The 17,813-nt window shown below is 42.9% G+C and overlaps 4 protein-coding genes across 5 annotated transcripts in view; 2 read left to right on the top strand and 2 right to left on the bottom strand.

The window, feature by feature from the left end:
- Positions 1-4,647, bottom strand: part of sdha (succinate dehydrogenase complex, subunit A, flavoprotein (Fp)) — a 10,926-nt gene extending 6,279 nt beyond the window's left edge. Inside the window, exons 1-7 of the mRNA XM_056444062.1 lie at positions 4,548-4,647; positions 3,866-3,949; positions 3,270-3,431; positions 2,673-2,816; positions 1,956-2,120; positions 1,719-1,867; positions 1,469-1,593 (exon numbers count right to left, since the gene is read on the bottom strand). Coding sequence (XP_056300037.1) covers positions 1,469-1,593; positions 1,719-1,867; positions 1,956-2,120; positions 2,673-2,816; positions 3,270-3,431; positions 3,866-3,949; positions 4,548-4,610 — 892 coding nt within the window. The 5' untranslated portion in view covers positions 4,611-4,647. The remainder of the gene's footprint in view (positions 1-1,468; positions 1,594-1,718; positions 1,868-1,955; positions 2,121-2,672; positions 2,817-3,269; positions 3,432-3,865; positions 3,950-4,547) is intronic.
- Positions 3,394-8,814, top strand: ccdc127a (coiled-coil domain containing 127a). Of its 2 annotated transcripts, none has more exons than XM_056444064.1 (4): positions 3,394-3,452; positions 5,732-5,869; positions 6,586-6,830; positions 6,922-8,814. In XM_056444064.1, the coding sequence occupies exons 2-4, from the start codon at positions 5,740-5,742 to the stop codon at positions 7,366-7,368; spliced, it is 822 nt and encodes a 273-aa protein (XP_056300039.1). In that variant the 5' UTR covers positions 3,394-3,452; positions 5,732-5,739; the 3' UTR covers positions 7,369-8,814. The 2 variants fall into 2 exon arrangements, with proteins under 2 accessions (XP_056300039.1, XP_056300038.1); XM_056444063.1 differs by lacking the exon at positions 3,394-3,452 and adding an exon at positions 4,853-4,963.
- A 312-nt stretch (positions 8,815-9,126) lies between these two features.
- Positions 9,127-10,850, bottom strand: mrpl32 (mitochondrial ribosomal protein L32). The gene is made up of 3 exons (XM_056444631.1): positions 10,677-10,850; positions 10,361-10,554; positions 9,127-9,587 (listed from the first exon to the last, which is right to left on the bottom strand). Exons 1-3 carry the CDS (start codon positions 10,777-10,779, stop codon positions 9,339-9,341), a joined length of 546 nt encoding a protein of 181 aa, XP_056300606.1. The 5' UTR covers positions 10,780-10,850; the 3' UTR covers positions 9,127-9,338.
- Positions 10,851-11,531: 681 nt separating this feature from the next.
- Positions 11,532-16,696, top strand: LOC130213165 (proteasome subunit alpha type-2). Its single transcript, XM_056444632.1, has 8 exons — positions 11,532-11,640; positions 12,163-12,239; positions 12,951-13,083; positions 13,699-13,821; positions 13,938-14,019; positions 14,778-14,851; positions 15,540-15,597; positions 15,707-16,696. The coding sequence occupies exons 1-8, from the start codon at positions 11,600-11,602 to the stop codon at positions 15,821-15,823; spliced, it is 705 nt and encodes a 234-aa protein (XP_056300607.1). The 5' UTR covers positions 11,532-11,599; the 3' UTR covers positions 15,824-16,696.
- Positions 16,697-17,813: the final 1,117 nt, after the last annotated feature.

Raw genomic sequence — 17,813 nt, 5'->3', positions numbered from 1 at the left:
AACTAAATGAATAGATATCTGTTTTATGGTTTTGGCTTTCATTGAGAAAGTTGTAATGATTGTGATGCTCTAGTCTCCACAGTCAAAGGCTTTTATGGATGCCGTAGATATTTGACTTTAAGCATTTATGTTAAACAACTTGCAAAGTTGGCGCGTCCCAATAGAAAGAGGCGAGACCTTTGGGGACCTCCGACAGGCCCCATCGCTGGGGGGGGGGGGGGTGACTGAGGTGTCGAATGTCCAGCAGGAACCAAAATAGAGATGACGGCTCGTCTTTATGGTCTCATGGAGCTCAGCGTGAACAGAGTCCTCAACAGACTCGTGAATCAGCCCAGAATGAGGGAGCTGAAATGAATGCATTCCCGATCATTAACCTAAGAAGTCCTCCGAGTGTCAATAAAGCAGCGTTGGCGTCCCTCATAGCAACATGGGGCATACGGACTCAGATAAAGTTGTCCACGCTTTACACCAGAGGTCATTGTTCAGCTCTGTGTTTAGTTTAGTTTATTAAGGATCCCCATTAGGCTACACCGTAGTGGAGACTATTCTTCCTGGGGTCCAGGCAAAAAAACATTACAATACAATATAAATACATAAAATGCAGTACAGCATGATCAATTATCACAAAAGCACTTAGACTTTGAAAACAACATTTACATTAAAAGTAAAATAATAATACCCAAATACCTTAAATACCTAAAATAATAACCTAATCTACTATAATTTCCTTTCTGATTATTGCTGCCTTAAGTTTCCTTTTGAAATCACATGTATTTCTTGTTAGAGTCACACCTGAGGGGACAGGCTGGGTGGGGTGTGAGAAAGAGAGAGGAGAGAGTGGGTGGCTTCACTTCTTGGGGCCGGTCGAGAATTTTATTTGTTGACACTGCTGGGTCAAGCAGAGCTCGGCGCCTGGTCTGCAGCATCGCGTGCGGAGCAAAAAATAGTGCCCCCCCCCAACAAAACTCTTCCTGCTCGATGATGCGATGCAAGTATTTGCATTGCATTATCCAATTTCCACTACCATAAAAAAAGTGGGCTGGTCTTGAGCCTGAAATTCCCGGGCTGAAAAGTGGCCCCACTCCAACCCTGTGAGGGGAGCACATCCCAGCATGCAATGGCTCTACATTACTGATTCCTTAAGTGCATTTGTTCTGGGTAGAGGAAAAGTAAAGTGACCATTTAGCTCTCAGTGTCTTCGTACGTCTGTGCTGACTGACAATGAAACACGGTTGTCGCCGTTGATCTGGTCACTTTTACAAGCGGATATAAAATAACGGACTTTGAACCGTCATTGATAGAATTCATTGACTAGCTGACACCGATAGAAATGATCTAGACTTGTCCTTAAGGTGCCCGTGTAGCTGCTAGCATCTGGCCTTTCAATAATAAGATTATGCTTTTTCCTCTGCGCCCTTCGCACGTCCATTTTTACGACTTTACGGGTTTATACGTTTATCTTTCTTACCGGTGGGATGGAACTGTACGAACTCCAAATCCTGGCAGGGCAGGCCGGCTCTGGTCACCATCGCATTCCCATCTCCTGTGCTGGTGTGGGCAGATGTGCAGCTGAAATAGGTTCTTCCATAACCCCTGGAAGGAAAGACACAAATCAATTAGAAACTTTCATTCACCTCGTCTGCTTTGTCTCATGTTGAGTCTTAAGCTACGGCGATTAGTTGAAGGAAGTTCTAAATGTATTTATTTGGTATAACTACCCAGTAGCGACGACAGTATTCTGGGCTCTGAAGCGGTGAATGGATCCGTCCTCCATGCAGAGAGCGATCACTCCTTTACACTCTCCGTTTTCCATCAGCAGGTCCAGGGCAAAGTACTCCACGAAGTAACTGGTGTCGTAACGGAGCGACTGAACGGGGAGCCAGAAGGTCAAAAGGTTAATCCGCTGTCCTTTATGTACGATACAGAAATGATGGAGAACAAGTGTGTGGCCTCACCCGGCCATAGAGCGTGTGCAGCAGAGAGTGTCCCGTTCGGTCCGCCACACAGCAGCAGCGGTGGGCCTGGCCTCCTTTTCCAAATTTGAGACTCTGACCTCCAAATGCCCTCTGGTAGATCTTCCCATCTTCAGTGCGGCTGAACGGCATGCCGAAGTTCTCCAGCTGGAAAAGAGCAGCGTGTCGTTGAGACGTGGACGAAGGACAATGCGTTCATGGAGCCGTGTGTGTATTTGTTCCCGTGATGCGGCGCCCAGCGACGAGGGCGTTGAACCCTGACTGCTAAGCACCACTCCCCCCCGAACACACACGTCTACATCGTGTTACGTCTCAGGGAGGAGGGTTCATTGTGTGCTTTGGTTTTCCTTCTTCACCCACCTCTTCGCTTTTAGATGCAGAATAAACGAGCATATAATCATATTTTATGAAACACAATCTTATTTTCTGGACTGAGAAAATATGTAAATTTTAATGTCGACACTTCAGATAAAAACACCAGCAAAACATCCCCATCATGACCTCAGGAAATAAAATACACATTGAGATAATAAACCATGCTCAGGAAAACCTTTTTTTACCTAAATTTAATGTTGGATATTCTCATTTAATGACTTACATTTAGTGCCAAAAAGCCAGCGACTGTCAGCAAACATAACCACTGGTGTGTGTGTGTGTGTGTGTGTGTGTGTGTGTGTGTGTATGTGTGTGTGCTCTTACCTCCACCACGGCTGCAGGTGCCTGCTCTGTCATGTAGTGAATAGCGTCCTGGTCTCCCAGCCAATCAGATCCCTTCACTGTGTCGTAGAAATGCCACCTCCAGTCATCCTCCTCCATGTTGCCCAGAGCTGCATTGATCCCGCCCTGTGAATCAGGTGAATATTCAATAACTCAATACAATTGATCGTGACGCTTTGGTGTTGCGTAATACATCCGTGGTGTGAGTTTGTTTGAGCTCAATCTCATGAATGCAGAATGTGATGCCTGTGAAATTCTGCAGGAACATAGAATGAAGACGATCTGGTGATCTGGTGCAGGCTGAGCATCTTAGAGCTCAACGCTCTGCAGACAGTGGAGATGGTTGTGGATTTCCACAAGAACGCAGAACGTAGCCGACCCCTCTCACAGTGGATAACATCTCTTCAGAGCCTTACTTCATGCCACAAAAAAGCTTTCTTACCATCTGCAGTTGGGTTCAATAAAGCCCATATAACAGGCTTTTTTAATGCTATGAACCAAATTCCTTGTATGTGCAATGTACTTGGCAATAAACAGTTCACATTCTGACTGTGAACACTTTAAATTGGTTATTTATACCTGTGCAGCGACGGTGTGAGACCTGGTGGGGAAGAGCTTGGTGATGCACGCAGTGTTGAAGCCGGCCTCGGACAGACCAAAAGCTGCCCTGAGTCCAGCTCCTCCAGCTCCGACCACCACAGCATCGAACTCATGATCCACCACCGGGTACTGAGTGGAGATCTGAAAGCAATGAAGAGAGAGGTTTGGGAAAAACATCCAATTAAGTAGCTTGCTTTTACATAGTGGAAATTCATATTAGAGAATTTTAAGAATGCGGATCAGTTTGAGGCCATAGTAGCTTTAATATTAAGGGGCGGCTGTAGCTCAGTGGGGTGAGGGGGTCATCCTGCAACCCCGAGGTTGTCGGTTCGATCCCCGCTCTCTCCATTAGTTGCAAGTCGAAGTGTCCTTGAGCAAGGCACTGAACCCCCAGTTGCTTCCCGGGCGCATCACTGCAGCCCACTGCTCCTTAATAACTAAGGATGGGTTAAATGCAGAGAGTACATTTCGTTGCATGTGGACCTGAACTCTGTGCGATGACAATAGATTGAATCGATAGATGAAAAATGGCCCTATTACATGATAATATTTGATAAAAAGTAAACATAACTTACATCATCTGCTACTTTGGCACCACTCTTCTTGCCATAGATGGAGAAGTGAAAGTGTCTGGACTCCTGCACTGCAGCGGCAGGGACCTGGCATAAAAGAAAACGACTGATATTAAATGTGTAAATCAAACAAGAGCAGCCCCATGGCCACACCTGTGGAAAACAACCTTATTCTGATAAGCACACAACTACTGCTTTGTTTATTCCTATCTTAAAAGAACGCTTAACCCCGTAATGAGTGAGCAAACACTTTGTAAATGATGAACGTTTTTAATAAACAAAGGTCTGATCGTTGTCGTATTGCTGTCGTGTCCAGGTGCGTTTGGGTAGTTGTGTATCACAGAGCTAGCTAACACGAGCTACATCTGTTATCCACAAGGGCAACTGAAGGGAGCTTTAATAACCGTGTTGGGGGAGCGCAGCAATGTGGACAGCCAACTGGAAACATGACTGAGTGTACAGAGAAACAACTCGAGGTGGCACATCTACATTTAACTTCTACAACGAGTAGCGAGCGATGTAATCCTTGTTTCACATTGAAACAGCCGAAGCTACATAGGTTACGCACGTCGGAATCCGCCAGTTACGAAAGCTGCGCGGCAGAACTCCTCTTGTTCAGCGTAAAACAGACGCAAACAACCAGCTCGCATATATATTGAGATAGTATATGAATATTAAAACTCACTGCTGTGGTTTTAGACAGCACCCTCTTGGAGAGGAGTCGGGAGGCTACACGAACACTCGCCATGTTGTCAGATGAAGGAGCGATTCTGATTCCTGGCGGAGGATACGATATTCCGTAGCAATGGGGCAAACCACTGTCCGAAAATGGGGATGTCCTGTATGTGGCAGCTCATGGGTATTCTTTAAAACCCATATAAACGTTATTAAACTGGACAGACAGTATATTTAATCACACAATACTTTCAGATAAACCAATAGAATATGTAATTATAACACCTAATAAGGTATTTATACACGTGACATTCCATGGAATACCCCCAGTCGGTAAAAATGTGCTGCCGGCCGTAGCCTAATATTGTATAAGCCAGCAGAGTGTGCAGGAACTAATATATAAGTGACCTAGACTTTGCTTTCAAGGTGAGACACAGCGCCATATCGTCCACAGCCGTGCGCCGACCTGTCGTCGGACTTACAACACTCGCATGTTCCGTGTTATGTTTGCGTATTAAATACTCTAGCGAGCATGAGCCAGCAAGCTAAACGCCAGCTAGCATGTTAGCTCCCAGCTAGCCTTGCTTATGGTGAACCGGGACGTCAAACTTCACATCAGAGCAGCATTATTTCTGCTGCCTGTCGCGGTGTTTTGGTGAAACTAATCCAATGGATACTCGGGACCTTCAGTGTTTTATTGAAACATGACACTTTGTAATTAACTAACAGGGCTCTCAAGTCTCACGCATTGAGCGTGAGACTCACGCACTCCCGCCACACATCGAATTCCTCACGCTGAAAAAACCTCTCGGCTATTTAATGCTTGAATGCAGGGGTGCTCAATACGCCGATCGATTGTTCCGCTGCAGAGCTCTGACGCCGGTCTGCGCGCATTGAGATGGAGCAAAAAAATAGTCACTAGCACCCCGCCCGGTCAACAACTCTTTTCGGCTCGATGCCGGCGCGCGCAACGGTCAGCTGTATCGGGTGCTGATGGAAATCTCACGCTTGCCTGTCTTCAAAACTTGAGAGCCCTGAACTAATGATACGTGTCTTGTTATGTGCATAGCTAAAGCACCTTGTGTTGGCATTGGCACTCGGTGATCAACACTTTCAGGTGGTGGTGCATATTGTAAATTGAAAGGTGTCAATTAACCCTGACGTGGTTGTCTCACCTGTGTGTTCGTGTGACAGCAGTCCCCATGAACAACTTGAATGACCCCCCCAGATGGAACATCCAACCAGACCCCAGAGGGAGGGGGGCGGGGGCCGGTGATGGCAACCAATGGAACTACGCCCTGCTGGTCCCGATGCTGGGGCTGGCTGCATTTCGTAAGTTACACAAAAGGCGTGTGTGGAGTGTGTCTGTGGTTAGGTAACTGGCATGTGGACAGTGTGTATACATGTGCTGCATGCATATCCACTGGGAATGACTCTTTTTTTCTTATGAAATCATCAAATGACAAAGGTAGACTTTGGAAGAAAACATGTCCTCCTTCTTCCGAAGGTTTACCTGCCTGGAACTGGGTTATGCATCATGACAAAGCAATATAATAATATCTGGATTTTCCAACACCCTGGCTCCAGAGTTGGCTTCTGATGCATTTATTGTTGTCACAAAGTGGTCACGAAAAAAATTAACTGATGTTATTCGTATTATTAGAGTGCAAATTGTCTGCATGTTATGAATAGTGAGTAACGGGTAGAGACAGATCAGTGAACCAATCCTAAAACTAAATATATTTAAACAACAATCACAATGAACTAAACTAAAACTATCATAAGAAAAAAGCTCTTCTAACATATTGAAATATAACCTCAATAAGCAATGAATAATCGATATTACTTTACAATAAAACTAAATACAAATGTCAAAATATATAGCTCCAACACCAAGGTTTAATTGACAGATTTCACACCAGCCTAAACAAACTGGAATATTTAAAGAAAAGCTTCAGGGTTTGGTTTAAATGGACAGGTGAGGTGTAAAAAGCGACATAAATATAGAATATATATCAAATCTATCTCAAGTCCCACCATGCTTTCAGGTTGGATCTGGTCCAGGGAGTCTCAGAGGGAGATCCAGAAAGTCAAAGAGCAGTACGCCGACGACGTGTCCACACTGACGAGCGAGATGGAGGCGCGATACCGCGACACGCTGACGGAGCGGCGCAGGGCGGCGGCGACACTGGAGCTGGAGCTGGAGAAGGAGAGGCAGAGGGTCAAAGGTTACAAGCAGGCCCTGATCTCCCAGAGCCAGCAGCTGACGGAAGAACGGAAACGGTTGCATCAGGTAAAATCTCGACTCGCAAACCACGACCGCTGTTGTGCATGTTTCCCTTCAAATAAGTAATAAACCGCGACGCCGTCTTCTCCCTCATAAGGAGCGCCAGTCCTTCGAGGAAGAGAAGCAAAGGCAGGTGAAGTCCGGCGCTGCGGGGGCCGTGCTGCATCGCGCCCTGCAGCGAGAGAACGCGCAGCACCGGCGGGCCACCGCCACCCTGAAGGAGCTCGAGGGTCAGCTCATGGAGCGCCAGAACGCCTATTGTTCCTTCATGCAACCCCGAGACCAGCGGCTGGAGATGGAGAAGAACATGCTGCTCCAGGTCGTCAGAGAGCCCGACGGAGCGGAACTGGATCTCGAGTCCGACCTGAGGGATATTTTCAGGAGAGATAAGCACTGTGCGGACCTGCTGAACATGGACAAGAGGAAGAACGGGAGCCTCATGTGGGTTTACCTCCGGTACTGGCAGCAGCAGGTCACCGTGCAGAAACACAAGAGAGCCGAGGAGGCGGTATTTGGTGGAGAGTTCCAGTCTCCAACTAAGTGACCTTGTGTTGTTGAGTTGACTTTGAAAAATGTTAAAAGTCTGTGGATCCGAAATGGAAAATGCATGTATTTTAGTTTTTGTGTGTGTAATTATCTTTATGTTATTGGGATGTGATGGAAGAGGTAGTAACCTCAATGAGCTGATGTCCAACATCTGGAAGCTCCTCCCTTCATCTCGGTGTTTAGAAAAGAAGGGAAGTCAAGTTTGGAGCATGCATAAATATTGATATTACTCCAGAGGCCCCAGTAGAAGCTGGGGTTGGTCATCTTAGATGATGCTAGCTTTTTAAATATTATCCAAACTTAAAAACACAGCTCAATGTTGCCAACTTTTTTTTTTTCAAATGAGAGTTGCGAGCAGCATTAGCTCCAAAAGTTGATCAATTTAGCGAGAAAGTCACCAAGTCTCTTTTTTTTTTGTCAGAGCATTTGATTTATTAATTGCTTAATGAGAATTTCAACAATAATATAAAACATATTTCTGAAGATTACCAAGCCTGCCTTTAAGACTCATTGGCTTTAAAGTAACGCATGGATCAATCAAGTGTTCAATTCAGTTTATTTTGTAAATCCCATTATCACAGATTACAAACTCCCCTCAGAGGGCTTTAAATCTGTAAACATACAACATCCCTGACCTTTGACCTCACATCGGATCAGGAACAACTCCCTAGAAAAAGTGTTTGTCTATGACCTAAGTAAAGTACCTTTGACTGTCTAGAAGAGCACTATATCAATTTGAAGTATTATTATTATTAAGTGGACGCTTCTCACATTCTTTGAGTGCCATGAATTCCTGCTCGGTGCATATGTTGTCCTGACGATGTCTGTTCCTCAACCTCGGGTCCACTGTTCCCGGAGTGGCCTCATATCACACTTCCCTGTGCTGCTGCAAGTTTCTTCAGGAAGGAAATTATTCACAATGAAAACTACGTTGAACAAAACAGCCAGGAATCATTAACGGGGGGAAAAAATATTATTATTATGGTAAAATGATTGCCGTCTTCCTCTGTGGTGTGTTAACATCATGCATTCATACGCTGATGGACGATTGGAGGTATTTGTTTATCTGTGGGACCTCCAGCTTTACATCTCTCGTTGCACTCCGAAGTGTGTGACCCCTCATGAGACACTGGTTTTAAATGTCTCGTCTTTTTAACCATCAGGGAGACGGGACACTGAAAGTACAGGTGCATCTAAATAAGGGAACCCTTCACCACAATACTGCTCTTTAAAAGAGTGGAATATCACCCTTCACACTTCCCCACTAAAGCTGTAGCATTTCTATACGGAAACCAAGCTTCTCTATATATGCCGTTACGTTTTTATTTTTTTATTTGGACCATAACTTGGTGATTATGTGCTGGATTTAAATGCCATGAGTTGAGTTGCACTGACTGATCGCTCTGTGAAATCATCCTAATAAATACCTGGTTGAAGATCTTCATTTTGTTTTGTTTTCTCTTTAAGAATCTCATACTATGGAGGACTTAAAATGTCTTAAGTATAAATAAATAAATGTATGAAAAAATAAATAAATGTATAAATTCAGGAAAAACTAAATAAATGCTTAAATAAAATGTATAAATAAATACTAGAATAAATGCTTAAATAAATGTATAAATAAATACAGAAGCGAATACATTCTTAAATAAATGTATAAATACTATAATAAATAAATCTTTCTACATTCCTGTATTTCTTCATTTATTGATGTCTCTATTTATATGTCCACACATCAAATAAAGTATACACAATATTTATTTTTTAAATAATGGATTTATTGTCAAACAACAAAATGTACAATACACTTCAGTCGAAAATATTATTTAATACAATGACAAAGAAAATGTACGTCCGATAATGTAAATCTCAAATGTGGCCCTAAAGTAACACATCTTTGATATAGTAAAGTGTGCGCGCGTGTGTGTGTGTGTGTGTGTGTGTCTGTGTGTGTGTGCAGCATCATCATTAGCTGAACCAGGCGGGCCTCTTCCTGGCCCTCTCCACAATCCTCTTGTCCTTGTCCAGCGCACTGGGGGTTTCGCCCTCGTACAGGACCACGGTCTCCACGCTGGGGGCCCCCAGCGGGCCGCCTTCCATGGCTTTCATCTGCTGGCGAATCAGACCCGTCTCCTTGCACACCTTGGCGTAGCAGAAGCCACACATGGTGTGTTTCTGCTTCAGGTGGCCGCACTCCAGACACGGCTCGACGTTGTTCTGAGAGAGAGGCACTCTGGTGAAGACGGTTTATAAACGACCTCTCACGCGGCTTTGGGTGTCGCTGCTGTGTCTTGATGCTCATTGGCCGACGTGGACGTACGAGTATTCAGCCAACAAGCAGCTAACATCAGCCGGTGTGACATCAACAGTTCCCGGTATTGAATATTAATTGAATAACATTTAAGTATTCCTATCATAAAAAGTCATTTGTTGACACAGTTGGTGACGCAGCTACTCAACTTTCGTCCGACTACACGTTTGATTATATCTGCAGGAGGAAGTTTCTGTTGCGTTTTGTAAAAGCAGTTTTTAAATATTTTAAATTACGCAAACTAAATGCTATTGAGCTTAAATGTACAGGCGTGAGTTACAGCCGATACCTCCTAGCTTTCTTTATTAGTTTATTATTATTATAGATAACATAGTATACCTGGACTTGTAACACAGTATACCTGGACTTGTAACACAGTATACCTGGACTTGTAACACAGTATACCTGGACTTGTAACACAGTATACCTGGACTTGTATACCTGGACTTGTAACACAGTATATCTGGACTTGTAACACAGTATACCTGGACTTGTATACCTGGACTTGTAACACAGTATACCTGGACTTGTATACCTGGACTTGTAACATAGTATACCTGGACTTGTATACCTGGACTTGTAACACAGTATACCTGGACTTGTATACCTGGACTTGTAACACAGTATACCTGGACTTGTATACCTGGACTTGTAACACAGTATACCTGGACTTGTATACCTGGACTTGCAACATCTTGCTGTCAGATCTCCTCCTGGTGCGGTTGATCTCGATCGTGCGCCTCTTCTTGGGCACCGCCATCCACAGGATGCCGTCGACGAGGCCCGGAGGCCGCCGCTCGTCGCGCTGCTCCTCCAGCTCCTCCCGGTCGAGCTGAGGCCGAAAGCCGGGGCCACTCGCTGCAAGAGCGGGCGCTGCACACGGTAAAGCACACCGTTACCTGCTGTTCGCTGCGGCCCACGGGAGCAAGTCGGGGACAGAGCTTGTCAACAGAGCTAGCTGTCCCCGAGCCGCCGTCCCGAGTCAGTAAACTCACCCAGCTGTCTCTCTAACGGCAGCCCGGCCGCCTGCAGAAGTTTGCTTTCAATGTGTAGCAAAGAGCACCGGAGGCTCTGCACCAACGCAGCGATGTTCATCATTCCGTTGTCAGCACGCTTCCGCCCCGTTCAGCATGTCAAAGAGCTCACGGTCACTGAGATTCAGCGCGTCATCAAACGGCGACAACAAACCGCACTTCTTCTGTTTAATTCCCGGCAGGCGAGATGAATTCCGGCGTCTTACTGCCACCTAGTGGCCACATGTCTAACTTCACTCTTTAGTGCGTTAACAGAAACACGGTGGTCGCCTGGAGTGTCAGGTTATATAGTTCCAAAAAAATATCTTGCCATATCACCCTGTAACATATTGCCTATAATGCAATCTAATTTATTTACATTTTAGATTGTGTTTTAGGATGTAAAAGGAAGTTATTTCAATTAATACGTGTTTTCATATATTTTTATTATATGATTTCAGATAATACTTTGGTAAAGTTGATAAGGGACGTAAACAAAGATCAACATTCATTTCTAATGTATCTCGTATTGCAACACCACGTGACTTGCATTGGTCCAATATTGTTGATGATTCAGATTTAATAAATATAGTTAGTTAATAAGCATCCTGTCAATTAATAATATTTATATCTCCGCATTATTTATAACCTGTATATCATGTATTTATTATGATACTTCTGTTGCACTTCTGGTTAGATGCCAAACTGCATTTCGTTGCTCTGTACTTGTACATGTGTAATGACAATAAAGTTGAATCTAATCTAATCTAATCTAATCTTATAAGGTTTTTAACCCCCACCACACCCGGCGTCCGCATCGTGTGTGTTTGGTCGTTAGGTGGCAGTATAACCCCCTAAAGTGGTTTTGCAATTCTTTCGCCAACAAAGAGAAGAAGAAAAACAAGATGGCGGAAAGAGGCTACAGTTTCTCCCTCACCACATTTAGGTAAACTTTATCAAAATTGCCATGAAACTTTAAATTAGCATCCCGACTTTCATCCTAAATATGTTGTTGATTTGCATATCGTCAAACTGTATGCATCGTTCCCCCATTGCAATGTGAAAATATGTGTTTTGGGGTCCGTGTTGTCGTCGATGCACTGTCATTGCCCGGTACAGGGGAATGAATCGGCTACGAGAACCGTTAGCCTGCCGGCTAACGTGTTTCTAAATGAAACCGTCCAGCAACTCTTTTCTTTTAATATCGATCATGAAATGTCACTGAAGTGTTTTTCATTCCTGAGCGTTTGACCGAATAGACCGAAACGAGGCCCGTTTCCACGCTAAATGTGGGTGAACGTGTGAGACTTGACGTTAGCTCGCAGTTAGCCACGTTAGCTCAGATGAGTCGGTTGTTTTTACCTTTTTTTACATTTCAGTTTCGCTTTTTTTCCCGACGGGATGCAACAACTATTGCGTGTATCTGTGTGAATGTTCCGGTGACGTCATAATGTGTGTGTTCCCGCAGCCCTTCGGGTAAACTGGTCCAGATTGAATACGCGCTGGCGGCGGTGGCAGCCGGAGCTCCTTCAGTCGGCATCAAAGGTAGGGAGTCCCGGCCTCGGGGGGTCCGCACACCGCTCCAGGTCATCACGGCCGGTTCATCACTGACATAACAAGTGACATTTGAATTCAGAAGCTTTGATAACATGAGGAAGTTTGACTTATTTTATTCATTTTATTCATTTTATTTTTTAAATACAAAGAAATAATTTATAATTGTTAATAGTTATTTAAAAAATGTAATAACAATAAATAACCACAAAGAAATAAGAATACAATTGAATATGATTGTCTGATTTATGTTTTCTATTTATTTCTTGTTCAAAAGAATTTAATAAAACACTTTAAATCTGTAGACTACTGCCTAATAGTTTTATTATGACTATTTATATGACTATTGCTGATATTCTATAAGCCTAAATACGTATATTTATTATTTTTGAACAAAGGTTAAATGTTATTTCACAAGTTTCAAAAAGTGCCCCTGATTTATTTTGAAATGCTCCTAGAGTTCAGTCAGTGGGGCAAAAATTACCCCTAAAAAATATATATATAAATGTCCTCCCCTGATTTTACCGTGTTTCTTGACACCTTTAAGCCAACGTGTGACATATTATTGTTTCATTGTTATCACAGGATGCAACGAGCCCCTGCCTGGGAATCTGTATTATGCACAATGAGCACACGATGTGTTGCCACTCTGTGTTTCTCCTGACATTTGATAATTTAGTCGTGCTGTTATTTCATTTTCAGCTTCCAATGGCGTTGTCCTGGCAACGGAGAAGAAACAGAAGTCCATTCTGTACGACGAGCAGAGTGTCCACAAAGTGGAGCCCATCACCAAACACATAGGCATGGTCTACAGCGGCATGGGGCCCGACTACAGGTGGGTAAACAGAAGGGCAGCTTCTCAGGTGCTTTGGACAATACATATTGATGTTAAACAACGTTTGAATGGACTATAGAGAAGCAAACATATGGCAAGACGTTTTTTGATTGTTCATAAGCGGACAACAACAATATAAGCCGTATACGGTTTGTTTTTTTCTGTGCATATTTGACCATCATTCATGACTTAATAGGCTTTGTCAGGGTTCGTACGGTCATGGAAAACCTGGAAAAGTCATGGAATTTAAAAATGTTTATTTCCAGGCCTAGAAAAGTTCTTTAAAAAAATTAAGTCCAAAAAGTTTTGCAAAAGTTATGGACATTTGTAATATTTACATGTTCATTTACACAATTTGATTTAAAGAATAAACATTTAAATACATATTTATTCTTTAAATAAAACTATTGAAATTCATTTGTCTCATTGAAGATGTGTTTGAAAGTCCTGGAAATCCATTGGTCAACATGTGTATGACCCCTGCTTTAGGGACGGAGGGAGATTAGGATAATAATATGAACCCTGCTTTGCATGCGAGACCTCGAGGAGATGCCACCAGAGTTTCTCTGACTGAAGCTCACGAACAGATGAGATAATCGTGTCTCTTCCTTTCAGGGTTTTAGTGCGACGAGCCCGGAAGTTGGCACAACAGTACTTCCTGGTTTACCAGGAGCCTATCTCCACCGGTCAGCTCGTCCAGAGGGTGGCGTCCGTAATGCAGGAGTACACACAGTCTGGGTGCGTATTCACAAAGATGCACCAATACACACATGGCTTATCGACACCACATTTATATTTCAGAGGTCAAATGTGTTCGGTTACAGTTTTTGGATTTAATTTGTTTGTTTCTCCAGTGGTGTGCGTCCGTTTGGTGTTTCATTGCTGATCGCTGGATGGGATGAGGACCAACCCTACCTGTTCCAGTCAGACCCCTCTGTATGTTGGACTACTATTTTTTTTCAATATTTGTTTAATAACAACATTTGCCGTCCGATACTTTCCTCTTTAACTCAAAGTTTCGTCATAGTTTTATCTTAAAAGAGCTTTGACATCAGACTAACCCTGCCTCGCTTTAATAATACTACTCATTAATACTTTTATATTCATATATGTCAGAGTGGATTGATGCTGGTACCCACTCCGCCTCAGTCTGCAGAGACTCTTACGCTTCATATTGCATAGTTTCCCAATGCAAACTATTTATACAATGAAGTATTTTTGGTTGTGAGGTGTGTTTGTCAGTGGAAGGATGTGCTTGGACTGGGGTCACCAAACTTTTTCCTTCTCTGATGGGGCCGAGGTCAGTTTGTAACAGAAACAGTGAGACGATCTCAGGGTGCCTAAATGTAAAAATGTTTTGTTTTCCAGAAAGCCACATAACCAAATATTAATAACCCTTTTTCGGGATCTTACCTAACCTTTCTGCCATTATTCCGTTCTATTTAACAGGGGCTAGTCGAGGATTTGCGTGGCCAGACTAAAAAAATATATTTAAAAAATCAGAATGCGTCTCTGGGATTGTTCAGGGGGTCCAGGACCACTGTGCTTGGATAATGTAGAGTGAGAAAGGCGAGGTAAAGCAAAAGGGTCCGAGAAGGAGCAACACTGGAAGCTCCTGGGGGTCCAGGTCTGGTTGGGTCTGCATCAGCGCCGTCATTACAGCATCATTTAATCCCTTTGTTTCTGACTGGCAGGGTGCATACTTTGCATGGAAAGCCACGGCCATGGGAAAGAACTACGTTAATGGAAAGACATTCCTTGAAAAAAGGTAAGATTTTACAGTAAAGAGCTTTTTTTGTTTAAAGAATGAATAAAATGTGAGGTCAGCACTGTTTGGCAATCTCCAACAAGCAGTGCTCGGTATGTGTACGATGACTATTGCAGTGACGTAAACAAAGAAATATATTTTAAAAAAGAGATCAAATAATTATTTGTCCAATTTAAGGCACTTTTAAAGTTAGTGTGATCTATAAAGGAACACTGAATAGTGCGCGGAAGCCTTACTATACCATTAATTTATAGTTGGAACACAAGGAAAATGAACCAGGACTAACTTCTTCACGACAGTTATGAAAAAACCATGAAGAGTTTTACTTTGACCTGATTCTAATGTTCTCAATGATTGTAAAAAAAATAATTTGGAGGCCCACCTTGACAAATATATGACACAAATATATATATTTATGATTAATATATAATAACTATGCTGCTTACCCGTCACTGCCGTAGATGTAGCTCATGGGGAGAGTTCGATCCCCACTCCCCATAGTTGTACACTGAACCCTCCCTATTTATTCCAACCACTTGGCAGTCCCTCATTTGCCCACTAGATGGCAGCACAATGTATTTGTTTATACGGCTGATGTACAATACACCATGAATGCAGTAGTTGGGGTGTTGGTTGTAGTTCTTCTCCTCACAGAGTCCTTGACGATCACTTTGGTTTTGTTCTCCAGGTATAACAACGACCTGGAGTTGGAAGATGCCATCCACACGGCCATCTTGACATTGAAGGTATGTTTGTTATAAAAAAAGAAATAACTGAGGTATTGAATCTCCCTTGTTATCATCAGATGGTTTACTGTTAATGATTAATTTACATGATCCTGTCTTTGGCTTTCAGGAGAGTTTTGAGGGTCAGATGACGGAGGAGAACATCGAGGTGGGCATCTGCAACGAGGCCGGCTTCAAGAGACTCACCCCAGCGGAGGTGAAGGATTACCTGGCAGCCATTGTGTGAACACGCCCCCCCCCCCCCCCCCCCCGACGACAGGGCTCTCCGGCCACATCTCGAGACATAACTGCACAGTAGCCAACCGCGTCACATGATTGTAGACCGGTTATTCTGGGAGTTTGGCCATGACGTGTTTCTGTCCTGAAAACACAAGAGGCTATAACCTCACTCTCATAAAACATAATAACGTGAGCTGGTAGAACCAGGCAGGGGCCTGTTTGGGGTTATGCCCAGACCTAATTTACTTGAAATGACAGCATGTGTGTGTGTGTGTGTGTGCAGAGCTCCACCTCTCACAACTGCACTGACCAAATTCCATTAGTTGCGGTGAGATGGCAAACTCATTTTTATCACATAACTAATTGGCTTTGTTGTCAAATGTATTCCCTGGAACTGTAAACATGTGGCAGTTGGCTGCTGTGCATATGAAAAGGAATGTGGCCTCTGATGAGTGAAATCTCAAGTCCTTCATTGAATCCTTCAATTTCCATATTTCTCGTTACTGTTGCAAAGCTATCGCATTACAAAATCTGTACGCATTTATTAAAAATGTGATTACTAATAACCATTGTGACAGACACAAATCACATCATTCAAATGGTAATGAGGTGAAAAGTTGTTAACGGCAAAGATCTGTGGTCTCCGGGAAGGATTTACTCATCCTGAATATCGACCGTTTTTTTATTTTCCCGACTGCTTCATCAGTAATGAGAGCGACGAGAGGGAGGATGCAATGGAACGCTGTGGCTTCACAGTTGAGGATCTGGTTGCCTCTACAGTTTTACACGATGTACTTTTTTTCAGGCTAGAAACAATTCTAGAGTTTGTATTTTCTCTTCTGGTTTGTCACTTGTTCAAATAAAAGATGATGAGCTGATATTGACGGTGCTTTTATTTGGACGTGTCAGTTTCTAGGGATGACAAAGCACTTTTCATACCAAAAAAAACTAGTAGAAATAACAATGTACACAAGAAAGAGGACATAACGGTAAGATCTAAAGGCTGCAGGTTGGACGGAGGGTACAGACCAAATGAATCCCTTATTGTTGTCTGTATTTGATCGTACTGATCTCCGGAGTTTCATCCCTGAGTGAAGACCGATCAGAAATTTAGCTAAAGTTATATATTAGATTTGTTTTCTGAGTCACCATCTGGTTAACATGTGTGTTCATTGTAGGTCTGAACAACAAAAGGTCCACAACAACTTTCATTTATAAAAATATTTTACATTTCTTGGTCTGTTATTTCCCTCAATAACTTTTATGAATACAATTAAAGCCAGAGAGAGAACACAACTCCACTGATAGTGAACTAATACTTTATAAGTAGTTTAACACCATAAACTAAAAACATAAAATCATTTTTATCTGTATATTTTTCTTAGAATATTTGTTGAGCCGAAAACAACCCTGTTACACTGATCATGTGTTCAGACACAAACTCCTCATGAGTCTATCCAGATGTTAACGCTGACAGCTGATCCAGATGTGATCAGCTGATCCAGTTGTGATCAGCTCATCCAGAAGTGATCACAAACGGCTTCACGTGACGCTTTCGAGGAATGTCTCAAGGCTCTTAAACCATATTTGGAAAGTTGGTATCTCATAGTTATGACGTGACATCTTATAATTATGACTTACTGTCTTATTAAAAGAAGTCCGTTTATATAGTTAAATATCGGATCGTTTCTTCTAAATAACAGACATTGCTACGAATCGTAAGAGCTAGTACGTCATAATTCTGAGGTAGTACGTCATACATTTGACATGCTAAGTCATTATTATGAGATAGTGTCTTATAATAATGATTTACAGTAACTTTATTTTTTCACCACGGTGGCATACATGTTTCCATAGTTACTGTACATAATGAGCGCGCGCTAGTGCGCAGTATGGTGAAAAACGCGCTCGAACATAGACCGGTACACCTTTTCAAATTGTATTTGTATCCCTCCGCGCATGTTCTGTTTAATTTAAACAAAATATACCGTGAGTGA

Source organism: Pseudoliparis swirei, chromosome 22 (assembly GCF_029220125.1).
Source record: "Pseudoliparis swirei isolate HS2019 ecotype Mariana Trench chromosome 22, NWPU_hadal_v1, whole genome shotgun sequence".
Lineage (NCBI taxonomy): Eukaryota > Metazoa > Chordata > Actinopteri > Perciformes > Liparidae > Pseudoliparis > Pseudoliparis swirei.
This window is presented reverse-complemented; position numbering and strand designations above follow the sequence as displayed.

Coding starts and splice junctions, on each gene's coding strand:
- mrpl32 (XM_056444631.1), bottom strand. CDS start 10,779: ATGATGAACATCGCTGCGTTGGTGCAGAGCCTCCGGTGCTCTTTGCTA. Junction 10,555..10,676: donor GCCGTTAGAGAGACAGCTGG/GTGAGTTTACTG, acceptor TACCGTGTGCAG/CGCCCGCTCTTGCAGCGAGT. Junction 9,588..10,360: donor GCAAGATGTTGCAAGTCCAG/GTATACAAGTCC, acceptor CCTCTCTCTCAG/AACAACGTCGAGCCGTGTCT.
- LOC130213165 (XM_056444632.1), top strand. CDS start 11,600: ATGGCGGAAAGAGGCTACAGTTTCTCCCTCACCACATTTAG. Junction 13,084..13,698: donor GGCATGGGGCCCGACTACAG/GTGGGTAAACAG, acceptor TCTTCCTTTCAG/GGTTTTAGTGCGACGAGCCC. Junction 14,020..14,777: donor TGTTCCAGTCAGACCCCTCT/GTATGTTGGACT, acceptor TCTGACTGGCAG/GGTGCATACTTTGCATGGAA.
- ccdc127a (XM_056444064.1), top strand. CDS start 5,740: ATGAACAACTTGAATGACCCCCCCAGATGGAACATCCAACCAGACCCC. Junction 5,870..6,585: donor GCTGGGGCTGGCTGCATTTC/GTAAGTTACACA, acceptor CCATGCTTTCAG/GTTGGATCTGGTCCAGGGAG. Junction 6,831..6,921: donor AACGGAAACGGTTGCATCAG/GTAAAATCTCGA, acceptor CTCCCTCATAAG/GAGCGCCAGTCCTTCGAGGA.